This window comes from Lacerta agilis, chromosome 3 (assembly GCF_009819535.1).
Source record: "Lacerta agilis isolate rLacAgi1 chromosome 3, rLacAgi1.pri, whole genome shotgun sequence".
NCBI lineage: Eukaryota > Metazoa > Chordata > Lepidosauria > Squamata > Lacertidae > Lacerta > Lacerta agilis.
In genome coordinates, this window is record NC_046314.1 from 107,496,274 (window position 1) to 107,520,855 (window position 24,582).

Below are 24,582 nucleotides of genomic sequence, written 5' to 3' on the forward strand. Positions count from 1 at the left end.
CAGGGCTGATTTCCTTAAGAATAGATAGGTTTGATCTTCTTGCAGTCCATGGGACTCTTGAGTCTCCTCCAGCACCATTTACTCTGAAGTAAATCTCGCTGTGTTCAATAGTGCACTTAGTATTGTAATGAAAATGGGCCAATGGGATAGCTACACCAAAACATATTGGTGTGAGTTTTGGGGAATGTTCAGTACAGTTCCAACCATGCCCACCCTATGAGGTAAGTGAGAGAGATGGTGCTCCTGAAATAGCAAGGATCCTACTCCAGCACATCACTGTTTAAGAAGGAGACAAACATCTTGGCTTGAGCAAGCCCATTCATCACTGATCTGCTATGCCAGGACCCACTGCAGAACAATTGGTAGCTTGAAAAGAAAGGTCCCCTAAATCCTCTTCAGCTCTGATTATATTAATCTGCTTTTCTGCTTGCTCATATTTGTAAGCAGAGTCAGAGTGACACGTGAATGCAATAAGTAGCATTCAAGTAGCAGAAACTGTTTTACTGGAGAATTCATAGTTTCGCTATCCTTGGTAAAGCAAGTGTCCGGTGATCCAAGTCCCCTTGAACATTATTTTTTCACCCTTCCTCTTTCAACAAACCTGTCCCCACTTAGCCTCCTGTCTCCAACAGAACAAGCTCTCTGCTTTTGCTATTCCTCTCCAACCAAACTGCACTGGTCAATTTGCTATCTTCCCCTCCTTACCTGGCTTGGCATTTTCTGTTTCTCAATCAGGGTTCTGTAGCCTTTAACTTCTAGTAAGCCCTCTGGCTGAAACAGCAATGATTTCCCCAAAGAACTCCGAATTCATTCATTCCATGCAGAACCATGTTTATGCATAGCTCAAGCTATTCCTGCTTCAAATATTTTCTTGTAACTTGTGCCTCTTCAATGCTAATTCGACTAAATCCTACTCAGGTCTCCTTCTATCTACACTTTGAAGGGTGACTCATATGAACATATTCCCCATGATTACTTACTTAGGTTTTGGGGTTTGCAAATCCAGTTTACATTTTAGTTCAGTTCCAGCTAGTCCCCTGTTGGTTCACCGGATAACCTGGCCCAGGTGGCTACTGAGCTGCAATGCTGGCCATTACCTGGGTGCAGTACAACATAACAAATATGGGGCCGATAACTCTCCCTCTTCCTTGAAGAGTAAGACTCTGGGGTTACCGGAGTGCCAGGTTTGAGTTTTGTGGTGCTTTATACATTTGCAAAACGTTGGAAAATTCCTCCACAGTATTTGAGAATGCTTGTAGTTTTCTCTGAGTGCCATTCGCGGCAAACACGCACTTCCTTGTTATGTTACTGCAAAGAAACGGTTAATACTTGTATTATGTTTTAACTTGCTTTCCTTTGGAGGCAGGGAATTGTCAAGTAAGTATAAGCAACATGGGGGGGGGGGAATAAAACCCACACAGCTTTCTGTGAATGTACCATTCAGCTTACTAAAATATATTGAGAGTAAATATATTCTAACAACCATGCAGATTTCACATCCATAGCATTTTATTGTTCAAAATTAAGTGGTTTGGGGGTCACAAACCAGCTTTCATCAGACTTCCTAGGAGTGTTACATGATTTGTGATGTGGCATTAGTTTAACATCTCTTAGACAAATGTTTGAGATGCCATCAGACTGCAAAAGGCATATGTGTGCATATATACATGTTTATGTATATATGAATACACTGAGTATTTGCGCATATATGTGCTGTGTATAGAGAAATATAAAATTTTATAAAATTTTATATGTATGTATACATTTTCAAATTATATCTTGTGTTTCTTCTCCTATATGGCTTATGTCATGGTGAGCAATGTCTTCCTGGGGTGAAAACAGATGTAACATTCTTAAAAGCAGGAAATGTTGGGTTCTTAAACCCGTAGTATGAGCCTCGCTTCACAAACTCCCTTGCACTCATGCATGCCTTGCAAACAGAAGACTGGCTCAACTCCCCAGGCAGACTGACCAGCTTCTTTTTAAACAGTATATGCCCTTTATTAATTTTTATATTCTTCAGTTAACAATTACAAAACAACAAACTTTTAAAAAATAAAACATTTGCAGAGCTGCTCTGGGAGTTATGGAAGAGGTAGGTTGGTGACGGCATAGGCGCTAGCCAATAGGTACCCTGGCACTTGCTTGTTCTTTCCTGGCATGCTAAAAACATGGACACCCACCCACTCCCAACAGCTTGTTCCAGAACAAAAAAAAATGTACCTGCGTGTCTTGAGACAGTGAATGTGCTTGCAGAGCTCTTCTCCCACATTTAATGTTACATCTGTCTTCACCTTCGCTTTCTTCACAAATCCTGCCTTGCTTTCCCCATAAACTTTATCGGACATCCTTAGGAGGAGAACTGTGGAAATCGGTTCATTTCTAAACTATACTAAAACAGAAAGAAGAGAAAAACTGGTTCGAGAGAAACTTTTGAGTACTTTCCAAATTGTTGCTGCTAAGGCTTCATCAATTTTCCATGCACACATCTGAGTCTTTTAGGTTGATGTCATGTGCCTACAAACACACACACACACCTTCTGCCCTGATCCTGGCAATTACAAGCACTGCATGCCTGGTGCTGTTCGTGCAGTTCCAAAGAGTGATAGATGCTGAGGATCACGAACTCTCTGCACTACACATTTAAAACAGTACCAACCCAATTTGAACAATTATGACTTACCCCAGGAACTTTAGTTAGTTAAGGGTGCTGATAGTTTTTTTGGAAATGGTAGCTCAGCGATGCGAATAGGGCTTTCCTGAGTTTCTTGGGAAGAGGGATTGATTGTCAAACCACCCTTGAGAAATGTAGCTCTCTGGGCGAAATGGCTGTCTCCTAACGCCTCCCACCGCCCTTAACAAACCCTATTTCCCAGGATTCACTGTGCTTTAAATTTAAAGTGTGAGTGTAACCACAGTCAGCTGTAATGGGGCGGGGAGGGGGGAGAGAGACGTGGTGCCGAATCCAAACACCCCCTTGTTCCTCTTCTACCTAAGGGTGTGTAAATTATCATTTATGAAAAGCAGTTTCCTCCACAGGCAGTTTTGGGAGCTGTGCTAGTGTGATCCATAATTTCCCACCGCTTCCGGTAGTCCCTTTGCAAAGCAGCAGAATGCTGAGAGTGTTTTGCTTTTGAGAGGGCAGCAGAGCACCCTGCCCTTTCTCCTTGACCCCTGGGGAAGGGCAAGGAGGAACATTGGCCCAACCCATGGACATTCCTGTTGATGGTGGCTGGGCTACCCAGTGTCGGAGCGGCAGGCAGGTTCCTTACTGCTCCTGTGGAAATGGATGCTAGAGAAGATATTATTCAGGCACACCATTCCCTCCTGGCCCTGGTGATCCCAGTGCCTAGAATGACGTAAGCCCCGCTGTGCCCAACAGAGCTTACTCTGGGGTACGTGTGCATAGGATCGCTGTGTTGCAGCACCGTATTATATATGCCGACTCGGAAGTAACTCTCATTGGGTTCAATGGGGCTTACTCCCAGGTAATTGGGCAGAGGAACACAGCCTTAAATCACTTTTCATACAATGCTTTTTCCTATTTCCCCCCTGCAGAGTGGGAGTCTTCCCCCCTTTTGGAAATTGCTCCTTAGACACGAGTTGCTGGTTTTTGCTTACTGCATTTCCCCATGTATAAGACTAGGTTTTCCTCCTAAAAAATAATGTCAAAAATTAGGGGGCGATTTATACACGGATAGTGCCAAGGATGGACTGGCGATTGGTTGTTGCCGCAAAAACAGGGGGCGTCTTATACATGGAAAAATACAGTAATTCTAGTAGAATTAGAAGATTATACAATGCTGGCCTAAAGGAGTGATCAGACTACATTTCAACCCAAAAGCTTATTGAATTGCCACTTTGGCCTTGCAGAATTTACTAGCATTGCATGACAAAGGGGGAGGCGGCAGTCTAGGGTGGTGGAGAGCTTTGTGCCCTTTGTTTAAGGAATCTCTTAAAAATAAAACGGACTGGGGGTTTGGAGTCTACGGCAGCTGTACAGCAAGAGCTTAGCCACACCTATGCTCTTCAACATTCGTTGCTCCCATTTTGAGCCAAAGAGCAGGTTTTCCCTGGGAAAGGGGCAAGGCAGGGGGGGGGGGGACTTTGTGCTTTCTTGACATGGGACAAGTGGGAGTGCGGAGGAGCCCTACCTCTCTATAGCCACCCCACGCCTCTAAAGTGAAACTTCACAGACAGAGCCTTTGGATCAACATATTGCAGAAAACATTCCCTATCCTACACTCTCCTTCCATTGCAGCACTACATGCCAGTGAAGCAGTGAATCTGGTATTTCTTAGAACAGCCTTCCCCCAACCTGGCACCTTCCAGATTACGGTATTTTGGAATACAACTCCTTTCAGCCCCAGCCAGCATGGTGGTGGCTAATGGGAGTTGTAGTGTGAAACATCTGGAGAGCATCGGGTTGGGGGAAAGTTGCCTTTGAATGGGGACGAGGGGCCACTTCAAATATTATGTATTTAGGTGTGCATTCAAAATATATATATTTTTAATGCACACCTCAAATAGACACAGGGGGATGTGACAAATTTGTGTTTGGAAGCACTTATATCGCACAGGAACACTCTTCGAGGAGTTGTGATTCTCTGCAGTTCCCTGCTGAGTGCCAGCTCCGTGGCAAACCGGTTTTATATATGATGCTTTAGAATGCAAAGAAAAAACAAACAAACCCCACATCCATCTATTGTTTGAAGCTGTTACTATACTCTGGACTTCTCTTTAGGTGTGCAAGATGCCAAAAGACTTTTTTGCAGGGCTGTTTGGAGTATGTGAGGAGCACTGATAAAGCTTCCTCTCTTTCTTTTCTCCTTGTCTTGTAGGATCTTTAGTGCAGACTTTGCCCCACGATGTCAGGGTATGATCTTTCTGAATTTGCGGACTGGTGCACTCTTTTAATTTCTGTTTTAGTTCTTGCTGGCATGCTTGAATAGCATGGCCTCACAGGAATGACTGGTCAGTTCAAAAGAGGCTTGTGCATGAATGTCTATAATGGCCTGATTCTGTTTCTCTGAACTGTACTAAGTTTCTCACTTGGCTTTATTTGCTGCTCACAAGGGGATCAAGGTAACTCTTTTCAGTGTTGAAGTGTTTTGCTCATGCCTAAACTGAACATACTTAACTACCTTGAGTTGTGGTCGTTTGGTTTGCCGCTATTTTCTCAATAACTTTGCTGCAACTTTTTATAACTAAATAATGTGACATAGTCAATATTAGCTGTCGTCTTTGTGATGACCTATATTTATAAAACTCTGCTTCCAAGGTCATTGCTACCTATTTCTCTACCTCCATTATGATTATCATTTGACTTCAGCCTTCTTCCAATCTGATGTCTTGCAAGATGTCTTGGATGCCAACTCCCAGTGGTGAAAACATCTGGATGACACCAAGCTGGGAAAGGCTGTTCCAGTGGATTTATTTATTTTACTATAATATGCTCAGCATTTCTCCAAAGATAATAATTGATCTGTTGTATATTTCATTCAGTGCATTGGAAAAAACATATTAGACCTTGGTTTTATATGTGTGTGTGTGTGTGTGTGTGTGTATATATATACACACACACACACAAACATTTTCTGTTTTACTATTTAAAGTACTCATTTTTACATCCTTAAGATATCAATGACTTCCGTTCTTCTCTTTCCATGGTTCATTTTGCATACCACAAATCCCTGCATATTTTACAAAAACTATACCATTCAGTATTCTGTTATTACATCCATCAAAACTTATTTACACTTTTGAGTTTATCTTAATGCTGCCAGCGTTTTCAAGACCTTAGTCTTAATATCACAAGGTTATTGCAAGCCATGAAATGTCTCATGTGGACATTTATGTCTTAGCAAGTTTTTGTACAAGTGTGCTTGATTCAGCTGAATAACCAAACCTAACAATTAAATATCCTTTTTTAAAATAAAAAAAAATGCTCACCATGAAGTTCATGTTTTCATGGCTGCCCACAGTGTACTTGAATGGATATATTACAGGGGTAAGGGCAAAGGGATCATAAACCCCTTACCTTTTGTGGCAGTCCTCTCCATTACTGTTTTTAAGAAGACTACAGGAGAGTGATAATTTTACTAAAACTGGAAGGAGTCAAGTGGTAAGACTTAATCATGTCATCATGCACCCCCAATCTTTACTGCCATAATTTGAGCACTGTGTGCAACAACCCAGTTCCTGTGGTTAGAAAGTTATGCTCCTAAAAAGTTGTTCTCAAACTACTTCTTGAAGTTCAAGAAACCAGGACTCTTAACAGGTCACTGAAGGCCAAAAATAAAAAAGAGGTCTCTCATTAGCAAGAGTATTCTAATTCGTCTTTGTGTTTAAGATTACAAAAACCCAATCTGTGCAGGGATCTTCCACCGTCTTCAAGATTGGTGTTAATTTTGGGATCAGTGCTCCTCATTGCATGCAAGTTTTTTTGCAGCCAAATGTGGACTCTGCAAAAAGCATGCATGCAACGAGTACTAACATCACTGTTACCAAAACACCAGCCCATATCTGCCCCTCAATTTAATCCACATTCATCCTTTCCAAGGGAAATAAGATAAAGCTTTTTTTTAAAAAAAAAACAACTTGTTGTCAGCATCCTATTTGTGATATCTCAGTGGTTTATTCATAATATTCAGCCCATGTCTGAAAGAACCCATAGACTTCTGTTCCATTTGCATGAGAGAGTAGAAATATTTATAGAAGCCAGCAATAAGGGCTTTGTATCTGACAGCTCATTGTATTTGTCTTTTCTGTTCTCTTTCCACCACCCCAATAATTATAGTTCTTTACTTTGCAGGCATTAATTGCTACTGCAGTAGAGAGAAAGAATTATGAGTCAATGTCGCTGGCTGATCCTTACATAACATAACAAAGCAAAGGAAGAAAATCAGCCAGTTATTATTACCCCCAAACAAATGCTTAGTAAATAACATAGAAATAACATAGAAAACTGAGCCCTCACTAACAAAAACATTCTGCCTTTGTCTGGCAACCAGTCTTTCAGAAAAGACAGTCATGTCCTAAGAGAAGTCACTTGGGTCAGATGTCTACAACACAGAGACTTATTAAAAACAAACCACAGAGTCAATGAACGTCATCCAGTTTTATATTGCACATGGTAAAATGCTATTCTTCATGCCTTCTTCGTTTCATACCGAGATGCTGTTTGAAATTGGCAGCGCTTGTTTTCGTGCTGACAGCTGGGCCCTTGCAAGATCAACCAGAGACAGCAGAGTAGCTGTGGATTTTCCCCCCTTTTCAAAAGCGCCTGCAGAGATTCCATCCACTCCCAGTCCCTTCTTGGAGACTGAACAAGACTCCTTGGTGAACCACTGCCAGTCAGAGCAGACAATGCCTTATCAGTGCTATAAAACAGCTCCATATGTTCCTTCTTTAAAAAAAAAAAGAGAGAGAGAGAGATCATGAAAAGTTTCATCTTAGAAATGCCTTACACTGAATGAGACTGCTGGCCCATCTAGCTACATACTGTCTTCACTGACTGGCAGTGGCTGCCTGGAGTTTCAGACAGGGGGCACTCCCAGCCTTACCTGCAGAGGTGGTTTTAGGGTAGTGCAACCGTTGACGCACTGGGTGCCATGCTGCAGGAGGCGCCATAGCAATGCTATAGAACGGAGCATAAGAGGGATGGGGTATCAAAGTTTAATGCCGCACGGGGCACCGCTGAAATCCGAGAGCCCAGAGTCCACCACTGCTACCTGGGGATGACAAGGATTGAACCCGGGATCTTCTGAATGCAGAGCAGATGCTCCTACACTGATCTATGGCCTTAGGGCAGGAGGCAAAAGGCCACACATTGTGTTCTGTGTGCACACCATGGCTTTCATATCATCTCCGTGCCATCTCAGCCCTCTCCAAGAGAATCAGAGAACTGTAGAGTTGGAAGGGACCCAAGGGTCATCTAGTCCAACCCCCTGCGATGCAGGAATCTCAGCTAAAGCATCCAAGACAGATGACCATCCAACTTCTGCTAAGAAACCTCCAAGGAAGGAGAGCCCACAACCTTCCGAGGGCATCTCTTCCACTGCCGAACAGATCTTACTGTCAGAAATTTTTTTGTTTAGTCGGACTCTCCTTTCTTGTAACTTGAAGCCATTGGTTCGAGTCCTATCTTCCAGAGCAGGGGGGAAACAAGCATGTTCCTTCTTCCATGCAACAGCCCTTTAGATATGTTAAGATGGCTATCCTATCTCCTCTTTTCTAGGCTAAACATACCCAACTCCTTCAGAAGCCACTCCTGATGGTCAGAGCAGCCTTTGATGTAGCTTACAAGTGAGCAGGAGCCTTTGGGATTGGGGCAGTGAAATATACTCGGAGTCAAGTGTGGATTTCATGCTCTTTATTCAGCTCATTGTAACGAGGAATGCAGTTTCCCCAAAACGTCTGCTTTATATACACTATTTACACAATGGGCCCCACGTGATTGGCTAATTCCTGTATGCCAATCGGGTTGCGGATTCACTTCCACCTGGAGCTGGATTGGGTGGCTCCTGCGGACCAATCAGACTGCTGCATTCTGGATCCTATTGTTCCAGGACCAATCAGACTGCTGTATTCTGAATCCTATTGTTCTAGGACCAATCAGACTGCTGAATTTTGGATCCTATTCAACTCAGTACATAACAGGCAGATTTCTTCCTTTCTTTTTTATGAAAGCCTGGTTTAACAAATCAGCCGCCTTTGCTGACATTTATACATAAGGGACTCTTTCATATGCTAGCCAAGACACCTTTGGCGTTGTTTCAGATTCACTGCAGTGTGATTTTGAAATAACACAGCAGAGTGCAACTCATTCTCCGACCGTAGATAACCTCGAAGTAGCCACAAACCCTTGACAGCAAGATATACACCACCCAGGCAACAGCTAGCTAGTTTCATTATCCAGTGAGTTATTTCTTACCCATTCATGTGTGCTGATCTTTGTGTTTTCATTGTGCTTCTTTCAGGCCTCCAGTTAGCAGAGCTGCTCCTCAACCTGAGAAACTGCAAAAGAATAACATCAATAAGAAAAGGAAACTGGTTGAGGTCAGGGTTAATCCTTCGTTATTTTATGCTAATTGCAACCTGGGCTGAATGAATTTTTGCTTTGGTTTTAGAGTTTTTGTGTGCGGTGGCAATTATGGGCAAGCAACAAGCTGGTCATTGCCCTCAGTGATTTTTATTTGTTTTTGATGTTCTTCTTCACAAGCCATGCAAAATGTTTAATTTGCACATGCAGTTGCAATGAATTTCTTATTGGCCTCTTGCTGCTTTTATTTTTTGTGTCGGTTTTTCCAATAATGGTACCTGCCAGAGCAAACAGCAATTGGGTTTTCCATGTATGCCATTTGCATGTCAAGACCCCGAGGTCTCCCCCTTATGTTGAATAATAACACGTGAACACCATGTTTTAGGTTGATGGGCAAAATTTAGGCCACCACTTTATTGGTTACAGAATGTGAGCAGTATTGGCTTAGGCGTTGGAATTGAACCGACTATATCTGACTCCTGCCTGCCTGCAGGAAGTCTCACAAGGGTTAACCACCAGTAGGGGGAGCCCCCAGCTCCCCCCAGGGTCACTAGAAGGTCGTGCCATGGCCCTAGCCTCCACCCAGGCTTTGGACAGGAACCACGACCACCGGATTCCTTTAATGGAATACCCTTTAGAATGGAGGGGCAGGTGATGGCCACACCTCCCCTCCCCCAATCCAGCTTTTACCAATGCCTAACTTCCACTCAGGGCGCGGGTGGCGCTGTGGTCTGAACCACAGAGCCTAGGGTTTGCCAATCAGAAGGTCGGCGGTTCGAATCCCTGCGATGGGGTGAGCTCCCGTTGCTCGGTCCCTGCTCCTGCCAACCTAGCAGTTCGAAAGCACGTCAAGGTGCAAGTAGATAAATAGGTACCACTCCGGCGGGAAGGTAAATGGCATTTCCGTGCGCTGCTCTGGTTCGCCAGAAGTGGCTTAGTCATGCTGGCCACATGACCCGGAAGCTGTACGTTGGCTCCCTTGGCCAATAAAGCAATATGAGCGCCGCAACCCCAGAGTCACCCGCAACTGGACCTAATGGTCAGGGGTCCCTTTACCTTTACCTTTAACCGCCACTCGAACCAAAGGCTTGCTGCCAATACCCTCACACCTGCAACCAACCTCCAATGCCCTCAGAGACACTGGCCAACCAAACATCATTTCCCTGATTGGAAAGATGTAAGCCATCAGCACAGAACAAGGCCTCTTTTGCTCAACATAATGGCGAGGTGCACAATCACCCGGTCCTTCAGCTCTTCCATCTTCCGAGTCACCACTCAGTTCACGAGTTTCCTGGCCTTGTTAGTGGCAGCTGGGCACGCACATTTTTCCAGGAGCATTGACCAAATTAAAGTCATGTTTGGAAATGCCGCTGCCAGCTTGTCAAAGTCCCTTTTAATGCTCCCAAGTCAAATCAGAGCAAACAGCAATTGGGTTTTTCATGTATGTAATTTGCTCCGATTCAGCAGGTTCAGTAGAACGCAGTTTTTCCCAGAAAAGCACTGGAACAAAACAAAACAAAACAAAAAGTCTGCTCAGATGTGGACCTGAAAAATCCAGACCAGTGCTTAGGAAGTGTGGAGCAAAGATAGGTTCTCCTTTGACAATATGAAAAGATAAATGCTTAGTGAAAAGCTTCAGTACCTTGCATTGCACCGCATGTAGTTGAACTCACATGCATTCATGCCATGGAGACTTATCAATAGATTTGTGGCATGAGGATTTATAATTTGCTTCTTGAGTACTAAAAAGGATGAGAATAGTATAGAGAAACCCTGGTCCCATCACTTCTGGAAGAGCAAGAAGTGTCTGCCAAGCTAATACTTTAGTCTACAATTTTTATTTCTTATGATGTTGAACTGGCTTTATTGTGAATGAGGTAAATATTTGTTAATGTTCTGCAAACCATTTAAAAAAAAAATTGAACGTTGCTTATCGATTCAGAATTTCTTTGTATGATTTGGATAAAACTTTGCGGATATTATCAGCATCAGAACAATTTGGACATTGTTCCACTCTGATTTTTATGTTTTTGTGGTTGGTGACTGCAGAAAATGTCTTTATTTTAAATGTTGTCGTTGATGTGTCTCCTTTGAGGGGGGAAAAGAAGTGTTCACCAAAAGTAGCATATAACCCTCTTATTATCTTGGTACATTTTTCTATCTAGGAGTTGGCTTTAGACCATGTTTTTGGGTATCGCGGATTCGATTGTCGCAACAACCTTCATTACCTCAACGATGGTGCTGATATTATTTTCCATACTGCTGCAGCATGCATAGTTCAAAACCTTTCCACAGGTAATTCAAAGAGGGAAAATGGACACACACCTCCCAACCCTCCTATATATTGACTTCTGGTGGCAAAGGATCCCATAAAAATGCAATTACGCTCATGGGACACCTGTGCAAGAAGTGTGCATAGGACTCAATGGAGAGGCCCTTCCGCATGTGGAGGAACTGTTTATGTGTGACAGGGCTTGAAACAATACAGTGGTACCTCTGGTTACGAACTTAATTCATTCCGGCAGTCCATTCTTAACCTGAGGTACCACTTTAGCTAATTGGGCCTCCTGCTGCCGCCATGCCGCCGGCGCGCGATTTCTGTTCTCATCCTGAGGTAAAATTCTTAACCTGAGGTACTACTTCTGGGTTAGCGGAGTCTGTAACCTGAAGTGTTTCTAACCCGAGGTATTTGCAACCTGAGGTACCACAGTATTAGAATGTAAGAAGGATATGGCTGCTGGATCAGGCCTAGCTCAGCACTCTGTTCTCACTGTAGCCAATCAGATGCCCACAAAAAGCCCAAAAGATGTATGCCCGTATTTTCTTTCAGCTGCTTTATACTGGGGCAGGCAATTGATGCTTTCTGAGCACAATTCAAAGTGTTGGTGATGACCTTTAAAGCCCTAAAGGGCCTCTGCCTTGTATAACTAAAGGAGCATCTCCACCCCCATTGTTCAGCCCAGAAACTGAGGTTCAGCTCCGAGGGCCTTCTGGCGGTTCCCTCACTCCAAGTTACAGGGAACCAGGCAGAGGGCCTTCTCGGTAGTGGTGCCCACCCTGTGGAATGCCCTCCTATCAAATGTCAAACAGATAAACAACTATCAGACTTTTTTTTTATAAGACATCTGAAGGGAGCCCTGTTTAGGGAAGTTTTTTATGTGTGATGTTTTATTGTGCTTTTAATAATCTTTTGGGAGCTGCCCAGAGTGGCTGGGGAAACCCAGACAGATGGGCAGCATAGAAATAATAAAATTATTGTTGTTATTGGTCCAGTATTGTCTACTCTGAATGGTAGTAACTTCCCATGGACTTGGTTGCAGTTATTTCCTTGCTCCACTCTCCGACTGAGACCCTTTCACCTGAGGTATCAGGGATGAAATCTCTTATGAATGCAAACCACAATCCCTCTTTAGAGCTGGCATTTTAAGTAAATAATGGATAGATGATGTAGGATGGCATAAACAAATGTTCAGCGAAATCACTAACTCATCTTTGCTGAGAAGTAAGTCCTGTTGAATTCAATACAGCACCCTTCCAGATAAGCAAAGTTAGGATTGCAGCATAAATCATTGTTGAAATGGTCTAAAAGCTATTCTTATATCAGGTTTCAATTGTTCTTATACAAACAGAAGTGATAATTTCCTTTTCCCCTCTTCAGATAAGTTCTTTTTTTTTTTAGTACTGACCTTTGTACATATATTGCAATTGCCTCTGTTTCAATTTCTATTCTAAAGCCAATCTTTCTTTGGAATCGCATAGGAAGCCAGACTTTCTACCTGGAGCATACAGATGACATCCTCTGCCTAACAGTCAACCAGCACCCAAAGTACAAAAACGTGGTGGCAACCAGCCAGATTGGTAGGTTCATAGTCAAGTTAAAAGTAAAGTATTTAGTTGAGATTCCTGCATTGCAGGGGGCTGGACTAGATGACCCCCGGGATCCCTTCCAACTCTACAATTCTATGATTCTATGATGCTGGCCCTCTGTTTAGATGTAGGGAGTATGAAACTGGACAGAGTTATCCTTCCTGAATTATTTTTCGCCACCCACCCACGCATCCTGCTATTGGATGGGCATCTTCATTCTGAACCCAATATAAGGAGACCACCTAGGCCAGAATTTTCTGCTCGGACACGTAGCAACTCCCTAAGGTCTCAGGCAAATAGTCAAGGGAAACATCCCTGTGAATCTGGAGAGAACGCCAGTGGTGTAGTGGTTAAGAGCGGTAGACTCGTAATCTGGGGAACCGGGTTCGCGTCTCTGCTCCTCCACATGCAGCTGCTGGGTGACCTTCAGCTAGTCACACTTCTCTGAAGTCTCTCGGCTCCATTCACCTCAAAGAGTGTTTGTTGTGGGGGAGGAAGGGAAAGGAGAATGTTAGCCACTTTGAGACTCCTTCGGATAGTGAAAAGCGGGATATCAAATCCAAACTCTTCTTCTTCTTCTTCTTCTTCTTCTTCTTCTTCTTCTTCTTCTTCTTCTTCTCTTCTGTCTAAATCAGGCGTCTGCAAACTATGGTCCGCTGGCCGTATATGGCCCGAGGGGGTTGTTAAACCAGCCCCTGGTCCTTGCCGCCTGCTCAGTCAGTCCCCGCGCCGGTTTAGCTCCGCGTGGGGACTGACTTCCAGGACGCAGCCATGGCTTCCTCCTCCCCCTCCATGGCTCCAAAAGAGCAGTGCGCATGTGCACAGGTGCTCCCACTCACGGGCGATTCGGCCCGCCAGTGGAAAAGTTAGCCAACCCCTGGTCTAAATGCTACATTGCTGCATGTAAAACCCACCTAGGACTGGTTTTTTTTTTTTTAGCAAACTTTAATTTTTGCTTTCTATGCTTGATGTTCTATGCTGTGATACAGGTGCAAGTTATTTCATTGTTATGGTCCTCGATTGTGCTTTGTTTGGTGCTATTTCATCTCTTCAGACCTAAGTTTCCCTTTTGAATACTGGTAATTGACCGCAATGAAGAGATAGGATTCAGTAGGCAATGCTAGGCATTAACCCTGACAGTTTTTACATGCAAAATGTGTCCTCTACTCTAGCTAGCACCTTTGATATTACCCAAGCAAAAAGCTATCATGAAAATAGCCCCTGTGTGTCTTTGGGGAATCTCCGGATAGCAGCTGTTTGGTGTGCTGCCATTTACCATGGCTTCCTTAATTCGCTGTCATCTCATTAACCTGCCACATGGAAGGAACCCCAGTTCTCATTCAGACTCAGTCAGCATTTCCACTGGAACTCTCTATTTATAGCTACCTAATAAAATGCCTGTGTTTCTTTAAGAGCTTGAAACTGCCTGCATGCAGATAGATGATTTGGGGCCTAACACAATCACTGCACTTCACGAACTGAGAGGTTTAAGTTGAAACTTCTCCTGCCGATGACATATTAGGCTTGAGGCTCTCGACAACATTTCCAAAGGAAATCTCCCTTTCCTCTCTTGTCTTTGTGGATATCCGTCAGGAAAGTAAATCTAAACACACAAAACGCCTGACCGAGATATAGATAGATAGATAGATAGATAGATATAAATATAGTAATATTTAAGGAACTGAGAATATTTACTGGCTGGCTGTGTTGGCCGGTAAAAAATTCCGTTCCTCTTTGGTGGTGGAGCAGGGCTTGGCAATGTTTTGACATCATGGGTATGTGTGTAGGGGGTTTGACATCATTTTACAACTTGGGCTGGATCTACATGGACCTATTTAACATTATTTCCCCCTATTACAACAATATTAGATATGCCGTTCTAAAACGTCATCGCTCATACTTGTTAATTAAAATGTTCTTTACCTTGGTTTTTTTTTTTTTTGAGGGGGGGGGGGTCAAATGTAAGTAATACCCAGCCACACCCTATTCCAAAACGCTGTTTCTATCCCTGCTGCTTGTGTCTGCTCCACATTTTAATTCTTCCTCCCTCCCTGAACATCACCCCTCGAATACCATTGGAGGGCGGTTGGAGTTTAAATACAGTAAAAATAAAAAAAAGGTAAAACCCTACATAGGGGTGTATGAGCAGCGTTTTACCTACATAGCAGTATAAAGCTATAAAAATAAGCAATAAATGGCAAGGTAATAACACATTATGAACGTAAAAAGTAGGACCTCAATGTGTCCATCTACGTTATCAAAACCATTCCTTAACGCTTCCTTAACGTTAAAAACCATGAGGGTAGATCCTCCCTGGAATATTTAACCAGGATCTGAAAACGTAGTTTTAAACATCCATCTGTCGTGGATGCTTTAACTGAGATTCCTGCATTGCAGGGGGTTGGACTAGATGATTCCTGGGTCCCTTCCAACTTGTAAGATTCTATGATTCTAAGGTAGGGTTCAAAATCAGGTTAATATTAACGGAAGCTAAGGTCAGTTCCAGTGTTGTCCATTCCTGTGGTTAAGAGGGTGCTTGCTGAGAGGGGAGTAGGGAGCTACATTCACAAGACTGGCTCATGATCTCTTGGCAGAAGTGAAGAGGAAGCCAGCATTACATTTCCATCAGTCTGCACTGGAAATTCTCTCCCCCCCCCCCCAGAATAGCCCACTGCATTGGGGCAATTTTGGTTCCCTACAGGTATCAGCAGAAATGCATTACGTTGAATATATAATTCAACTATATTCCTGCCTTTCTTTTGTTTTTGTTGTTTATTTATCCATATTCATGTTGATTTGTATTTTATTTTATTTATTTATTTACGGTGCTTCTTCCTTCTGGTGCTGATGTTGAGCACTTCAGCATTAGAAACAGTGACTTATTTCCGCTATTGTTTTCCCTTGGTGCTTTCTCATTTGCCATTGCCCACACCATGCAGGTGATATGACAGAATTTCCAGGTAAGGCTTTTCCTCTCCTGTGAGTCCTAGTCAGAAAAGTCGCGTCAGATCCTTTTCATGCTCCTCCTGTTGTTGTATCTATGTCAACTGCAGATACAAGTTGAACATGGGCAGGTTTGGTTTCTGTGCGTGGTTTTGTGCATCTTTCCATGAACCATTTCCTTACGATCATTTTAGAACATGGTCTCCCGTCATGAAGTCCGATATTCCCCCCCCCCAACCCACTCATGTGTGTTCCATGAGCTATTACTACATGTGGTTCTTGGGGAGGGACGCAGGTGGCTTTGTCTTAGCTGCCTTATTGTTGATAAAATGCACCTGCCTCTCAAGATGGATGACTTCAAATGACACCTTAATTCCCCATTCCTTTTAAAATAAACCAGGTACAACACCTTCTATCCACATATGGGATGCTATGACTAAGCAGACTCTGTCCATGCTGCGTTGCTTCCATTCCAAAGGAGTGAATTACGTCAACTTCAGCGCTACTGGCAAGCTCCTAGTGTCTGTGGGAGTTGATCCTGAACATACAATCACAGTGTGGAGATGGCAGGAAGGTGAGTACACAGTCTCTTTCTTACTACCCTATTGGCCCGCATATAAGCCGCATCCGCAAATAGGACGCACCTTTAAAATTCAAGGGGGGGTGGGTGGGGAATATAAGCCGCACTTTAACTTTTTGCGGCCGGAATTTGGGAGGAAAAGTGTGGCTTATATTCGGGCCAATACGGTGGCTGAAAGAACCACGAATTCCAAAGGCAAAGCCACACATTAAATGTTAAACAACTTTTTAAAAGTGTGTGTGGTGGTTTTAACGAACACCGATGCATCTGTTGTGTTTACTGATTTGCCGCTCCCTTCCGATTTCCGCAGGTGCTAAAATTGCAAGCAGAGGAGGCCACCTAGAAAGGATCTTTGTTGTAGAGTTCCGTCCAGATTCAGACACCCAGTTTGTCTCTGTTGGAGTCAAACACATGAAATTCTGGACTCTGGCTGGAAGCGCTTTGCTCTATAAAAAGGGAGTCATTGGTTCGTTGGAAGATGCCAAAATGCAAACCATGCTTTCTGTGGCCTTTGGAGCGGTGAGTTTGTGCTTTTACTTGTGGGATTTTCAGCAGGGAGGCAGGATATTTCCGCCGCCCCCCAATGGCTAAGGCTGCAATCTGAAATCTACTTCCTAGGAAGTAAGTCCCACTGAAAACAAAGACACTTACTTGCAAGTAAACAGGCTGCAGAGTTGCTCACCTCTATCTCAATGATATGAGTTGCTTCTTCATTTCTATAGCCTCTGGTAACAAGGAAGTCCTGTGCTGCTAAGCATGTCCATCCAAACCACCTCCAACGTCTCCCACCCATTTGACCAAAGGTTGTTTAACTAGGCATATTGGAACCGAGACATTCTGCTAAGAGTGCACCAACTTCAGAATGGAATCCGTCCATTCATGAGTGGTCATTGTAAATTCCAAAGTGCACAGGTCTGGAGTAGCTGACAATCTGTGACCTACAAGATTGTGGTTAATTATGCTGAGAAGTAAGAGAGTCCTTTAATTAATGTCATTTACAAGGCAGCTCATTACTGTTTCTTTCAGAATAACCTTACTTTCACTGGTGCCATAAATGGAGATGTTTATGTCTGGAAGGATCACTTTCTAATCAGACTGGTGGCAAAAGCTCACACTGGGCCCGTCTTTACAATGTACACAACTCTTCGCGACGGACTCATTGTTACTGGAGGGAAAGAAAGACCGTAAGAGACTATAGCTTGTTTCTGTTTGCAGATGCCACACCGCTTGACAGTTGCTCCACTTCTTCAGAGAGGAGTTCAAATCACTGTTAATTCCCAAAGAAGAAAGTCTGCTTTGCATGCTGCAACAAAATACATCTCCACCTTTGGCCGCTTGCATTTTTTGTGCTACTTATAGGGCATTCGTGCATCTGAAAACATGCTAAACATGCAACCAACCTGTTGGGGTGGGGTGGGTAGGGTTACTACTTGTTTTCAGACATGCATATGCCTTGCAGTCATTGCAGGAAAGACACAGCCAGCCTTTAAAGGGAACGTGGGAGCAGGGCCGTCTTAAGCTTATCTGGCGCCGTGGTGCAAGGATCCCTCCAGCGCTCCCCACCCCACCTCCACGTTTCCTTCCGCGGCGCGGCATGATGGAGGGCTGCTCCTCTGGCAGGGAGGAGGCTCCAGCCATGCTGCGGCATGGTGGAGGTGGGCGAGGGCGACAAGCTGATGCCGGGAGGTGCCGCATCTAGCCTCCGCCACTTCCCTGGCACCCTCCAGAACGTGGCGCTGTGGTTCCCCGCACCACCAGCCTCTATGGCTAAGACGCTCCTGCGTGGAAGCTATGTTAAATGACATCCTGCATACTTTTACCCCCCCCCCCAGGACGAAAGAAGGAGGTGCTGTGAAACTGTGGGATCAGGAGATGAAACGCTGCCGGGCATTTCAGCTTGAGACAGGGCAAATCGTGGAGTGTGTCCGTTCAGTGTGCCGAGGCAAAGTACGTGAGATACACAAAATGCATTGCCGTTTGTTCTCCTCGCAAGCGGCTCCCGTTAAGATCGAGTGTTTAGCAAAACAATAAAAAGTGACCTGCACTTCGAGAGAGATTCCGCTTATGGAGAAAAGGGAGCTAGGAAGCTCCAATGGGTAGGGACAAGTAGGTGTTTGAGACAGATGGTTCTGAATATCTAGCAGACAATCTGTCTTGATTCCCTCTGGGTTTCCTTATTCTGGCCACGAGTCGCAGACACTTGGGGAAGAGGGTGATGAATGGTAGGGATGAGATAGCTGAGCACAGCCTGACGTGACACAGCAGAAGCATCCAGAGGTGGAGGAGTATCTGGTGGTGTCTCCCAAGGAGAGTCAGTGTGTCGATAGAAAGAGGAGGCGCAGCCCCCTAGACACAGAGCCCACCTCCAAGCCCAAGATTCCTGTGATATAAGTAAAAAAATACAATTCTTATAACACCTGCAAGGACAGAATTTCTTGTGAGTAGCGCAGCATTCTCTGCATCTGCTTAACATCTTGGTGGGTAGGTGGGGAAACTTGTTGGAACAACCTTGCAGCTCCCATGTGTGGGAGATTAGCAGCCAAACCTAACAAATGCATATTTTTGCTAGTGAGCATGGGAAAGGGCTAAGTCCACAGAGCTGTATTGCTAATAGGCAGATACTCAGACCATAGAAATATAATTGGTAGAGAGGGTTCTCTGTGATGTCATCCCCTCCTCCCCTGGAGAGGAAGGAGCATGTAGTACTTCCTGTTCCTCTCTCTTCCTTTGATCAGCATTGGATGCAGAACAAAAGTAATGTTTAAGACAGTTTTTAAAGACTTCCTTTGTTAACTTTGCTACGTTACATGTGCATTCTGTGGTTGACTTCCTTTGCAGTGCTTTATTTTGAAATCCTTGAGATAATATTTTAGTTTCCTGTTAATTACGTTGCTTTGAACGTATACTTTATGTTTGACTTTCTTCAGCAATGCTTTATTCTGGATAGTTTTATTTGATGTTTTAATGTAGGTTGCAAGCCGCTTTGAGGATTAAAAACAAAACAAAACATATCAGTATAGAAATGAAATGACTAATAATAATAATATAATTCATGCTTCTCTAAGTAGAGTTTTTTTAAAATAATAATAATAATACATAAATACTGACTTGGACTTTGAAATATCAACAGGGCAAAATTTTAGTGGGAACCAAAGATGGAGAAATAATTGAAATTGGAGAAAAAAATGGTGCTTCTAACCTGCTGATTGACAGCCACATGGAAGGAGAGATTTGGGGCTTGGCTACTCATCCCTCCAAAGACATCTTCATCTCTGCTAGTAATGATGGCACCGCAAGGATCTGGGACCTTTGTGACAAAGTAAGAGGTGCTAGGGTTGAATTGCAGCCTTCGGTGTGCTTAGGAAAATTATAGGCTCCTCCTGTTGTTGGAGCTTAGAATTTATCATTGCACTTCTCATTTCCAAAATGCTTCATAATCTCTTGTGTTTGCCCTGACAGCAACTCTACACAGAGGGTTAACACAACCCCTATTTTACTGGTGAACTGTTGAGTACAAATGAGATTCAGTTGAGCCACATGTCCTTAACTTTGATCATGGCTAGTGACTTACAAAGGTGTTGCTTGAACTCCAGGTCCCTTGGCAAACCTCCAGTTATCACACCTTATCATTATTACTTATATACCTTTAAGGGCTTTCCCAAGCAAGCTGTAAAGATGTGAAGCATTTCAGATTATCTGATTAACAAAGAACATCGGGGCATTTTTCAGTTGGTTGAAACTGGTTCTGCTGCCAACCGAATGAAACCCAGAGTTGTATATCAAGGGATCTGAAGCCACTGTGTTTGCAAACCTGCTGTTTTAACCAAGCTACCAGGCAGATATTGTAGGAAATGAGGTACTTCTTCACGCATCAGAGAGTTAAACTACCACAGTGTGTAGTTATGGCCTCCCATGTCGAAGGGCTTCAAAAGAGAATTAAACAAATTCATGGAGAATAAAGCTATCAATGGCTGCTTGCCAGGATAACACCTTCAGGCTCAGCGGCCGATTCACGTGGAGAAAGTGCAGGTGTGGTCATGACCTACTTAGGGTCTTCCTGTTGACATCCAGTGGGTCACTGTGAGAACAGGCTCCTGGACTAAATAGGCCTTTGGACCAGTGCCAGATTTACGTATAAACTAAACAACCTATAGCTTAGGGCCCCACTCCCTTGGGGGCCCCCAAAAAATTTTTAAAGGGGAAAAACTGGATGTACATTTCCAAAATATAAGATAAAAAACAAATAAAATAAAAACTACATACAGCAACAGTGTTTTGTGTTGTGTAGGCTCCTATGATGTAAGTAATGGGCCCCGCCTGCTAGCCTGCTCCCTAAAACATCACTGGTTTGCTCATTTCTATATCAATTACTTTGATAAAATACATATTTTGTTATGTGCAAATGGCTTTAGATACCTATTAGGTCCATAAATTACCATATAGCAGATATTCAACACAAAAAAACAGTGACAGTTTGTTGTTGACAAAGGACAGCTGGACATATAAAGGGCCCCATTACCTTCAGTAGCTTAGGCCTCATCAAACCTAAATCCGGCCTTGCTTTGGACTGATTCTGTAGGACTCTCTTTACGTTCTTATGATATCTTGGTAAATATCACCGCAACCCAGTTAAGCGGCATATGCATGCAGAAACTAACTTCCCTGCTTGTATCCCTGACTGCATGAAGAACCATGCAGTGTGCATGGTTCGACTCCTGATCCAGAAACTGGGGTTGGGTACAAAGTCCCAGTCAGAAAGTTGATGCCAGCATTGTTCAGCTGCATGAACTGGTGTTGTAAGACCATAATGGGCTCTTGAGCTCTTGAGCGGTGGATTCAGGAACACGAAGAGGCAAAACACCATGCAGGGTTCAGCAGGATTTATTTTGAGTTACATATGTAAAGCAAAAGGCACAATCCAAAAGTTGGACTGAGCACTGAGAGACTGGCGCGTACTGCTTATAAAGACAATACAGAAACCGAAAATAGAAACCGAAAATTGGCTCAAGGTTCACATGTTCCTTAGGAGTACAACCTCCCAAAGCCTCCCCAACTCGCTCTCCCCAGTCTGGGAATGTGTACCTGGCGAGCTTTGAATATACTTGGCAGGCTTCCCAGAAATATAGCAACATCACCTAGCTTGTGAGCACACAGATCCGCTATTGTATGCATGTGTGTGTGCCTAATCAGCAAGAAAGCATAACTTCAGTTAACCGGCAATAATACTTATTGCATTAGATAGGAAATACAAAAGCATAAATCAATAATACCCATGCAGGGGATGAGTCTACTAACTAGGAAATACCTTACATCTTAATGGACTGAATACAATATTAATACAGGTGGCAGGAGCCAACTCCAGCTGCATTCCTCCTGTCTGCTCAGAAAGCGCATGCATCCCGTCCAAGGCTGAGAGCCCCCCCTTGCTCACACAACTCAGAGCTGCCCCTCTCCCAAAGACCCATAGGAACAATACACAAATATAAATCAATACATACCAATACATGTAATGAATACACAACTCCAACAAGCCTGATGCCTCCAGTATGATCAATCAACAAGACCAGCTCTTAAGCCCATTAAAGGCTAACCACAATTAACGGCACATTCCTTAAAATGGGCTTTCCGTCCCCCTCTCTCGTGATGGTGTTTCTATGGTAACAGCCAAGGTGCTATTTCTGTATTAACAGGCCATTGTTTAATTCCAGACCGTACACCGTTATCAAAACCTTGAAGCTGCTGGCCAGTTTTGGCTGATTTCCCAGAAATAGTTGAAGAAGCAACATTAGGCACATTCCTTTTCCAAGGTCTCTGCCTCTAAGAGACTGTCTCTCTTAATATTCAGCAATACAGAAAAATTATATTTTAAACAGGTTAGAAAAGCAATTAAGGCATTTATAATCAATATGGGATATTTAGCTATTTGAACTGTCCCCTTCATTCCCTCCTTTTCTCTTCAGACAACTCGGACTTTCCAAGTACGAGTTCGTCTGATGAATCCTCCTGAGCCAAACTGCGATACAGGGTCATTTTATAGGGATCAGTTATCCTTTGCACAGAATCAGGAATACACTTTTGGACACATTGGGCTAAACAAGGGGCCATGTAAATGGATAACAAAATAACAAACAGATATGGTCCTCGGCCATGGAGACCAATTGTGAGCCACTATCAGGTAGCACCTCCTCTCCATTTATAGGGGTAGTAACATCATTAACTCTCCCGCAATGGTATGCATGTTCGTATTTAAAGCAATCAGGTTCAATGGGATGGGTATCAAAGGCATTTTTCACCCTTTGCATCTATGGGGCCTGACATGCGTACCGAGCAATTTCCTTTGGGTTCCTCCCCACAACCTACGCTCCTGTAGGTGCCTCAATAGGAAAAGAAATACCACCACCATGTAAAGTATAGTTAACATGATGCTAACACCTAGAAAACTCAGTGTATTCTCTCTTTGCGTGGTGTTCTCGTGGGGCATCATTTCTCTGCTCTCCACCTTTGGGGATCAACGTATAGGCCACACGTACCACAGGAAGATTTCCTGCTGTTGGAAGTATTCCAAGCAGCTTAACTACTGTTTCTTCCTGACCCTGGGTTCCTGGAACCTCCACCTGAGGGAGTGACCCTTCCATTTATTGACGGGGGGGAAACTGACTTGCACCGTACACACCTCCTTTCTAATTCCTGACTCAGACGGTCCTGGTATATCGCTTGGCCCCTGTGGCTATAGCGATTCCTGTAAAGCAATACACCTCGTGTGTGATGCCCACCTTCCGGATTAGGAGGAACGGTCTATGGACCCACTCCTGTTCCCCAGTGGCCCTATAGGCCCTGCCTTGACTGGTTGGACAAACCAATGGTAGCACTGTCCTGCTGTCCAACTGTCCTGATACCGATCAGCTGCTGATGTTTCCCAGTTTCTTCTGCCGTGCGTAGAGGTGCCAGCTTCCCGGGTGTGGCACCAGCAGGGCTGTCGTCTCGCGGACATCGAGAAATAATCAGGGATCACTGTCCAATCTGCTTCAACTTCCTTCACACGCGGACGGTGGACCCACGGGATGGTACCGGTAACTTTCACTGTCGTTGGAATAGACAGGAGAACAGTACGCTGCCCTCGCCAGGCCTCGCAGAATGGGGCGGTATGTTGACCCACACTCGGCTCCTGATTCGATAGCGGCAACGGTTCCACCAGCACACAAGGCGTTCTAGTCTGGGTCCACCTGTTCAAAGACAAAAATCTGAGACAGTGATTGCACATCATGCTCAATATCTATAACATTTCTCGAAACAGCTGAAACCATTTCCGTTGTCTCTTCAGCACAGGATACTTCAGCTGCTTCTTCAACTCCTGAAGTTTCTTCTCTAGCTGTAATTGCTTCTGTGGTTACTTCTTGCTGCACTGGAGCTGCACAAAGTACATTTTCCTGTTGATTTTTTTTTCTTTTTTTTTCTTCTGCTACTAGCACCTGCTTCACTGCCTTCTGTGACAGAACTCTTTCCTTCCTCTGATAAAGCACCAGAGTCCGAGGTGAGGGTGCCTCCACCTTTGGCCTTTACTGATGCAGTTGCTACTATTCCTGTGAATTTCGCTTCAGTTGCTAGCTCTCTGCTTCCAACCTCTTTTTTCTTCTTCTCTTTTTTTTTTTTTCTTCTTCTTCTCGGGGGATCCACAGTTGCCACACTTTTTCACAGTGTCATCCTCTGTTAACTCGGCCTTAGTGCGTTTTGATCCCAAAGTAAGCGCATCTTCCTTGTCATTCTGCAAAGATCCTTCAGTTGCAGTTACAAGCGTGACATCCTTCGGTTCATTACTTTCTGGAACATCAACTTCAACTTTCTTCCGTGCCTGCCCATCTCAAGGTATGGCTGGCATCTGCTACATCCATTTGGATGACATTCACTACCTTTTGATCAGGTGCTGAGACTTCAGCTACTCCCCTCTCCATAGATCTCTCAGCTACAGCTTGCTCTGTTGATGTTTTTAGGGCAGGGTCATCTTCTACTTCATTCTTTGAAGGCCCCTCAATAACAACTGCATAAACATCTTGCATTTCCCTCTGCTCAGGAGCTTCAGTCCTGTCACCAATTACAGAGGCTTTATCAGAATTTACCTCAACACATGTCGCAAGGGAATCTGAAGTATCTT

At 43.9% G+C, this 24,582-nt stretch overlaps 1 protein-coding gene across 2 annotated transcripts in view; it reads left to right on the forward strand.

Moving 5' to 3' along the window:
- EML6 (EMAP like 6) overlaps positions 1 to 24,582 on the forward strand; it is a 151,683-nt gene that overhangs the window by 112,743 nt on the left and 14,358 nt on the right. Inside the window, exons 28-38 of one of the 2 annotated variants that reach the window (XM_033145091.1) lie at positions 1,363 to 1,377; positions 5,077 to 5,085; positions 8,982 to 9,060; positions 11,209 to 11,338; positions 12,803 to 12,901; positions 15,850 to 15,870; positions 16,254 to 16,427; positions 16,744 to 16,952; positions 17,460 to 17,617; positions 18,266 to 18,380; positions 19,564 to 19,752. In XM_033145091.1, the coding sequence (XP_033000982.1) occupies positions 1,363 to 1,377; positions 5,077 to 5,085; positions 8,982 to 9,060; positions 11,209 to 11,338; positions 12,803 to 12,901; positions 15,850 to 15,870; positions 16,254 to 16,427; positions 16,744 to 16,952; positions 17,460 to 17,617; positions 18,266 to 18,380; positions 19,564 to 19,752 (1,198 nt within the window). The remainder of the gene's footprint in view (positions 1 to 1,362; positions 1,378 to 5,076; positions 5,086 to 8,981; positions 9,061 to 11,208; positions 11,339 to 12,802; positions 12,902 to 15,849; positions 15,871 to 16,253; positions 16,428 to 16,743; positions 16,953 to 17,459; positions 17,618 to 18,265; positions 18,381 to 19,563; positions 19,753 to 24,582) is intronic. The other variant, XM_033145092.1, reaches the window with a different exon arrangement.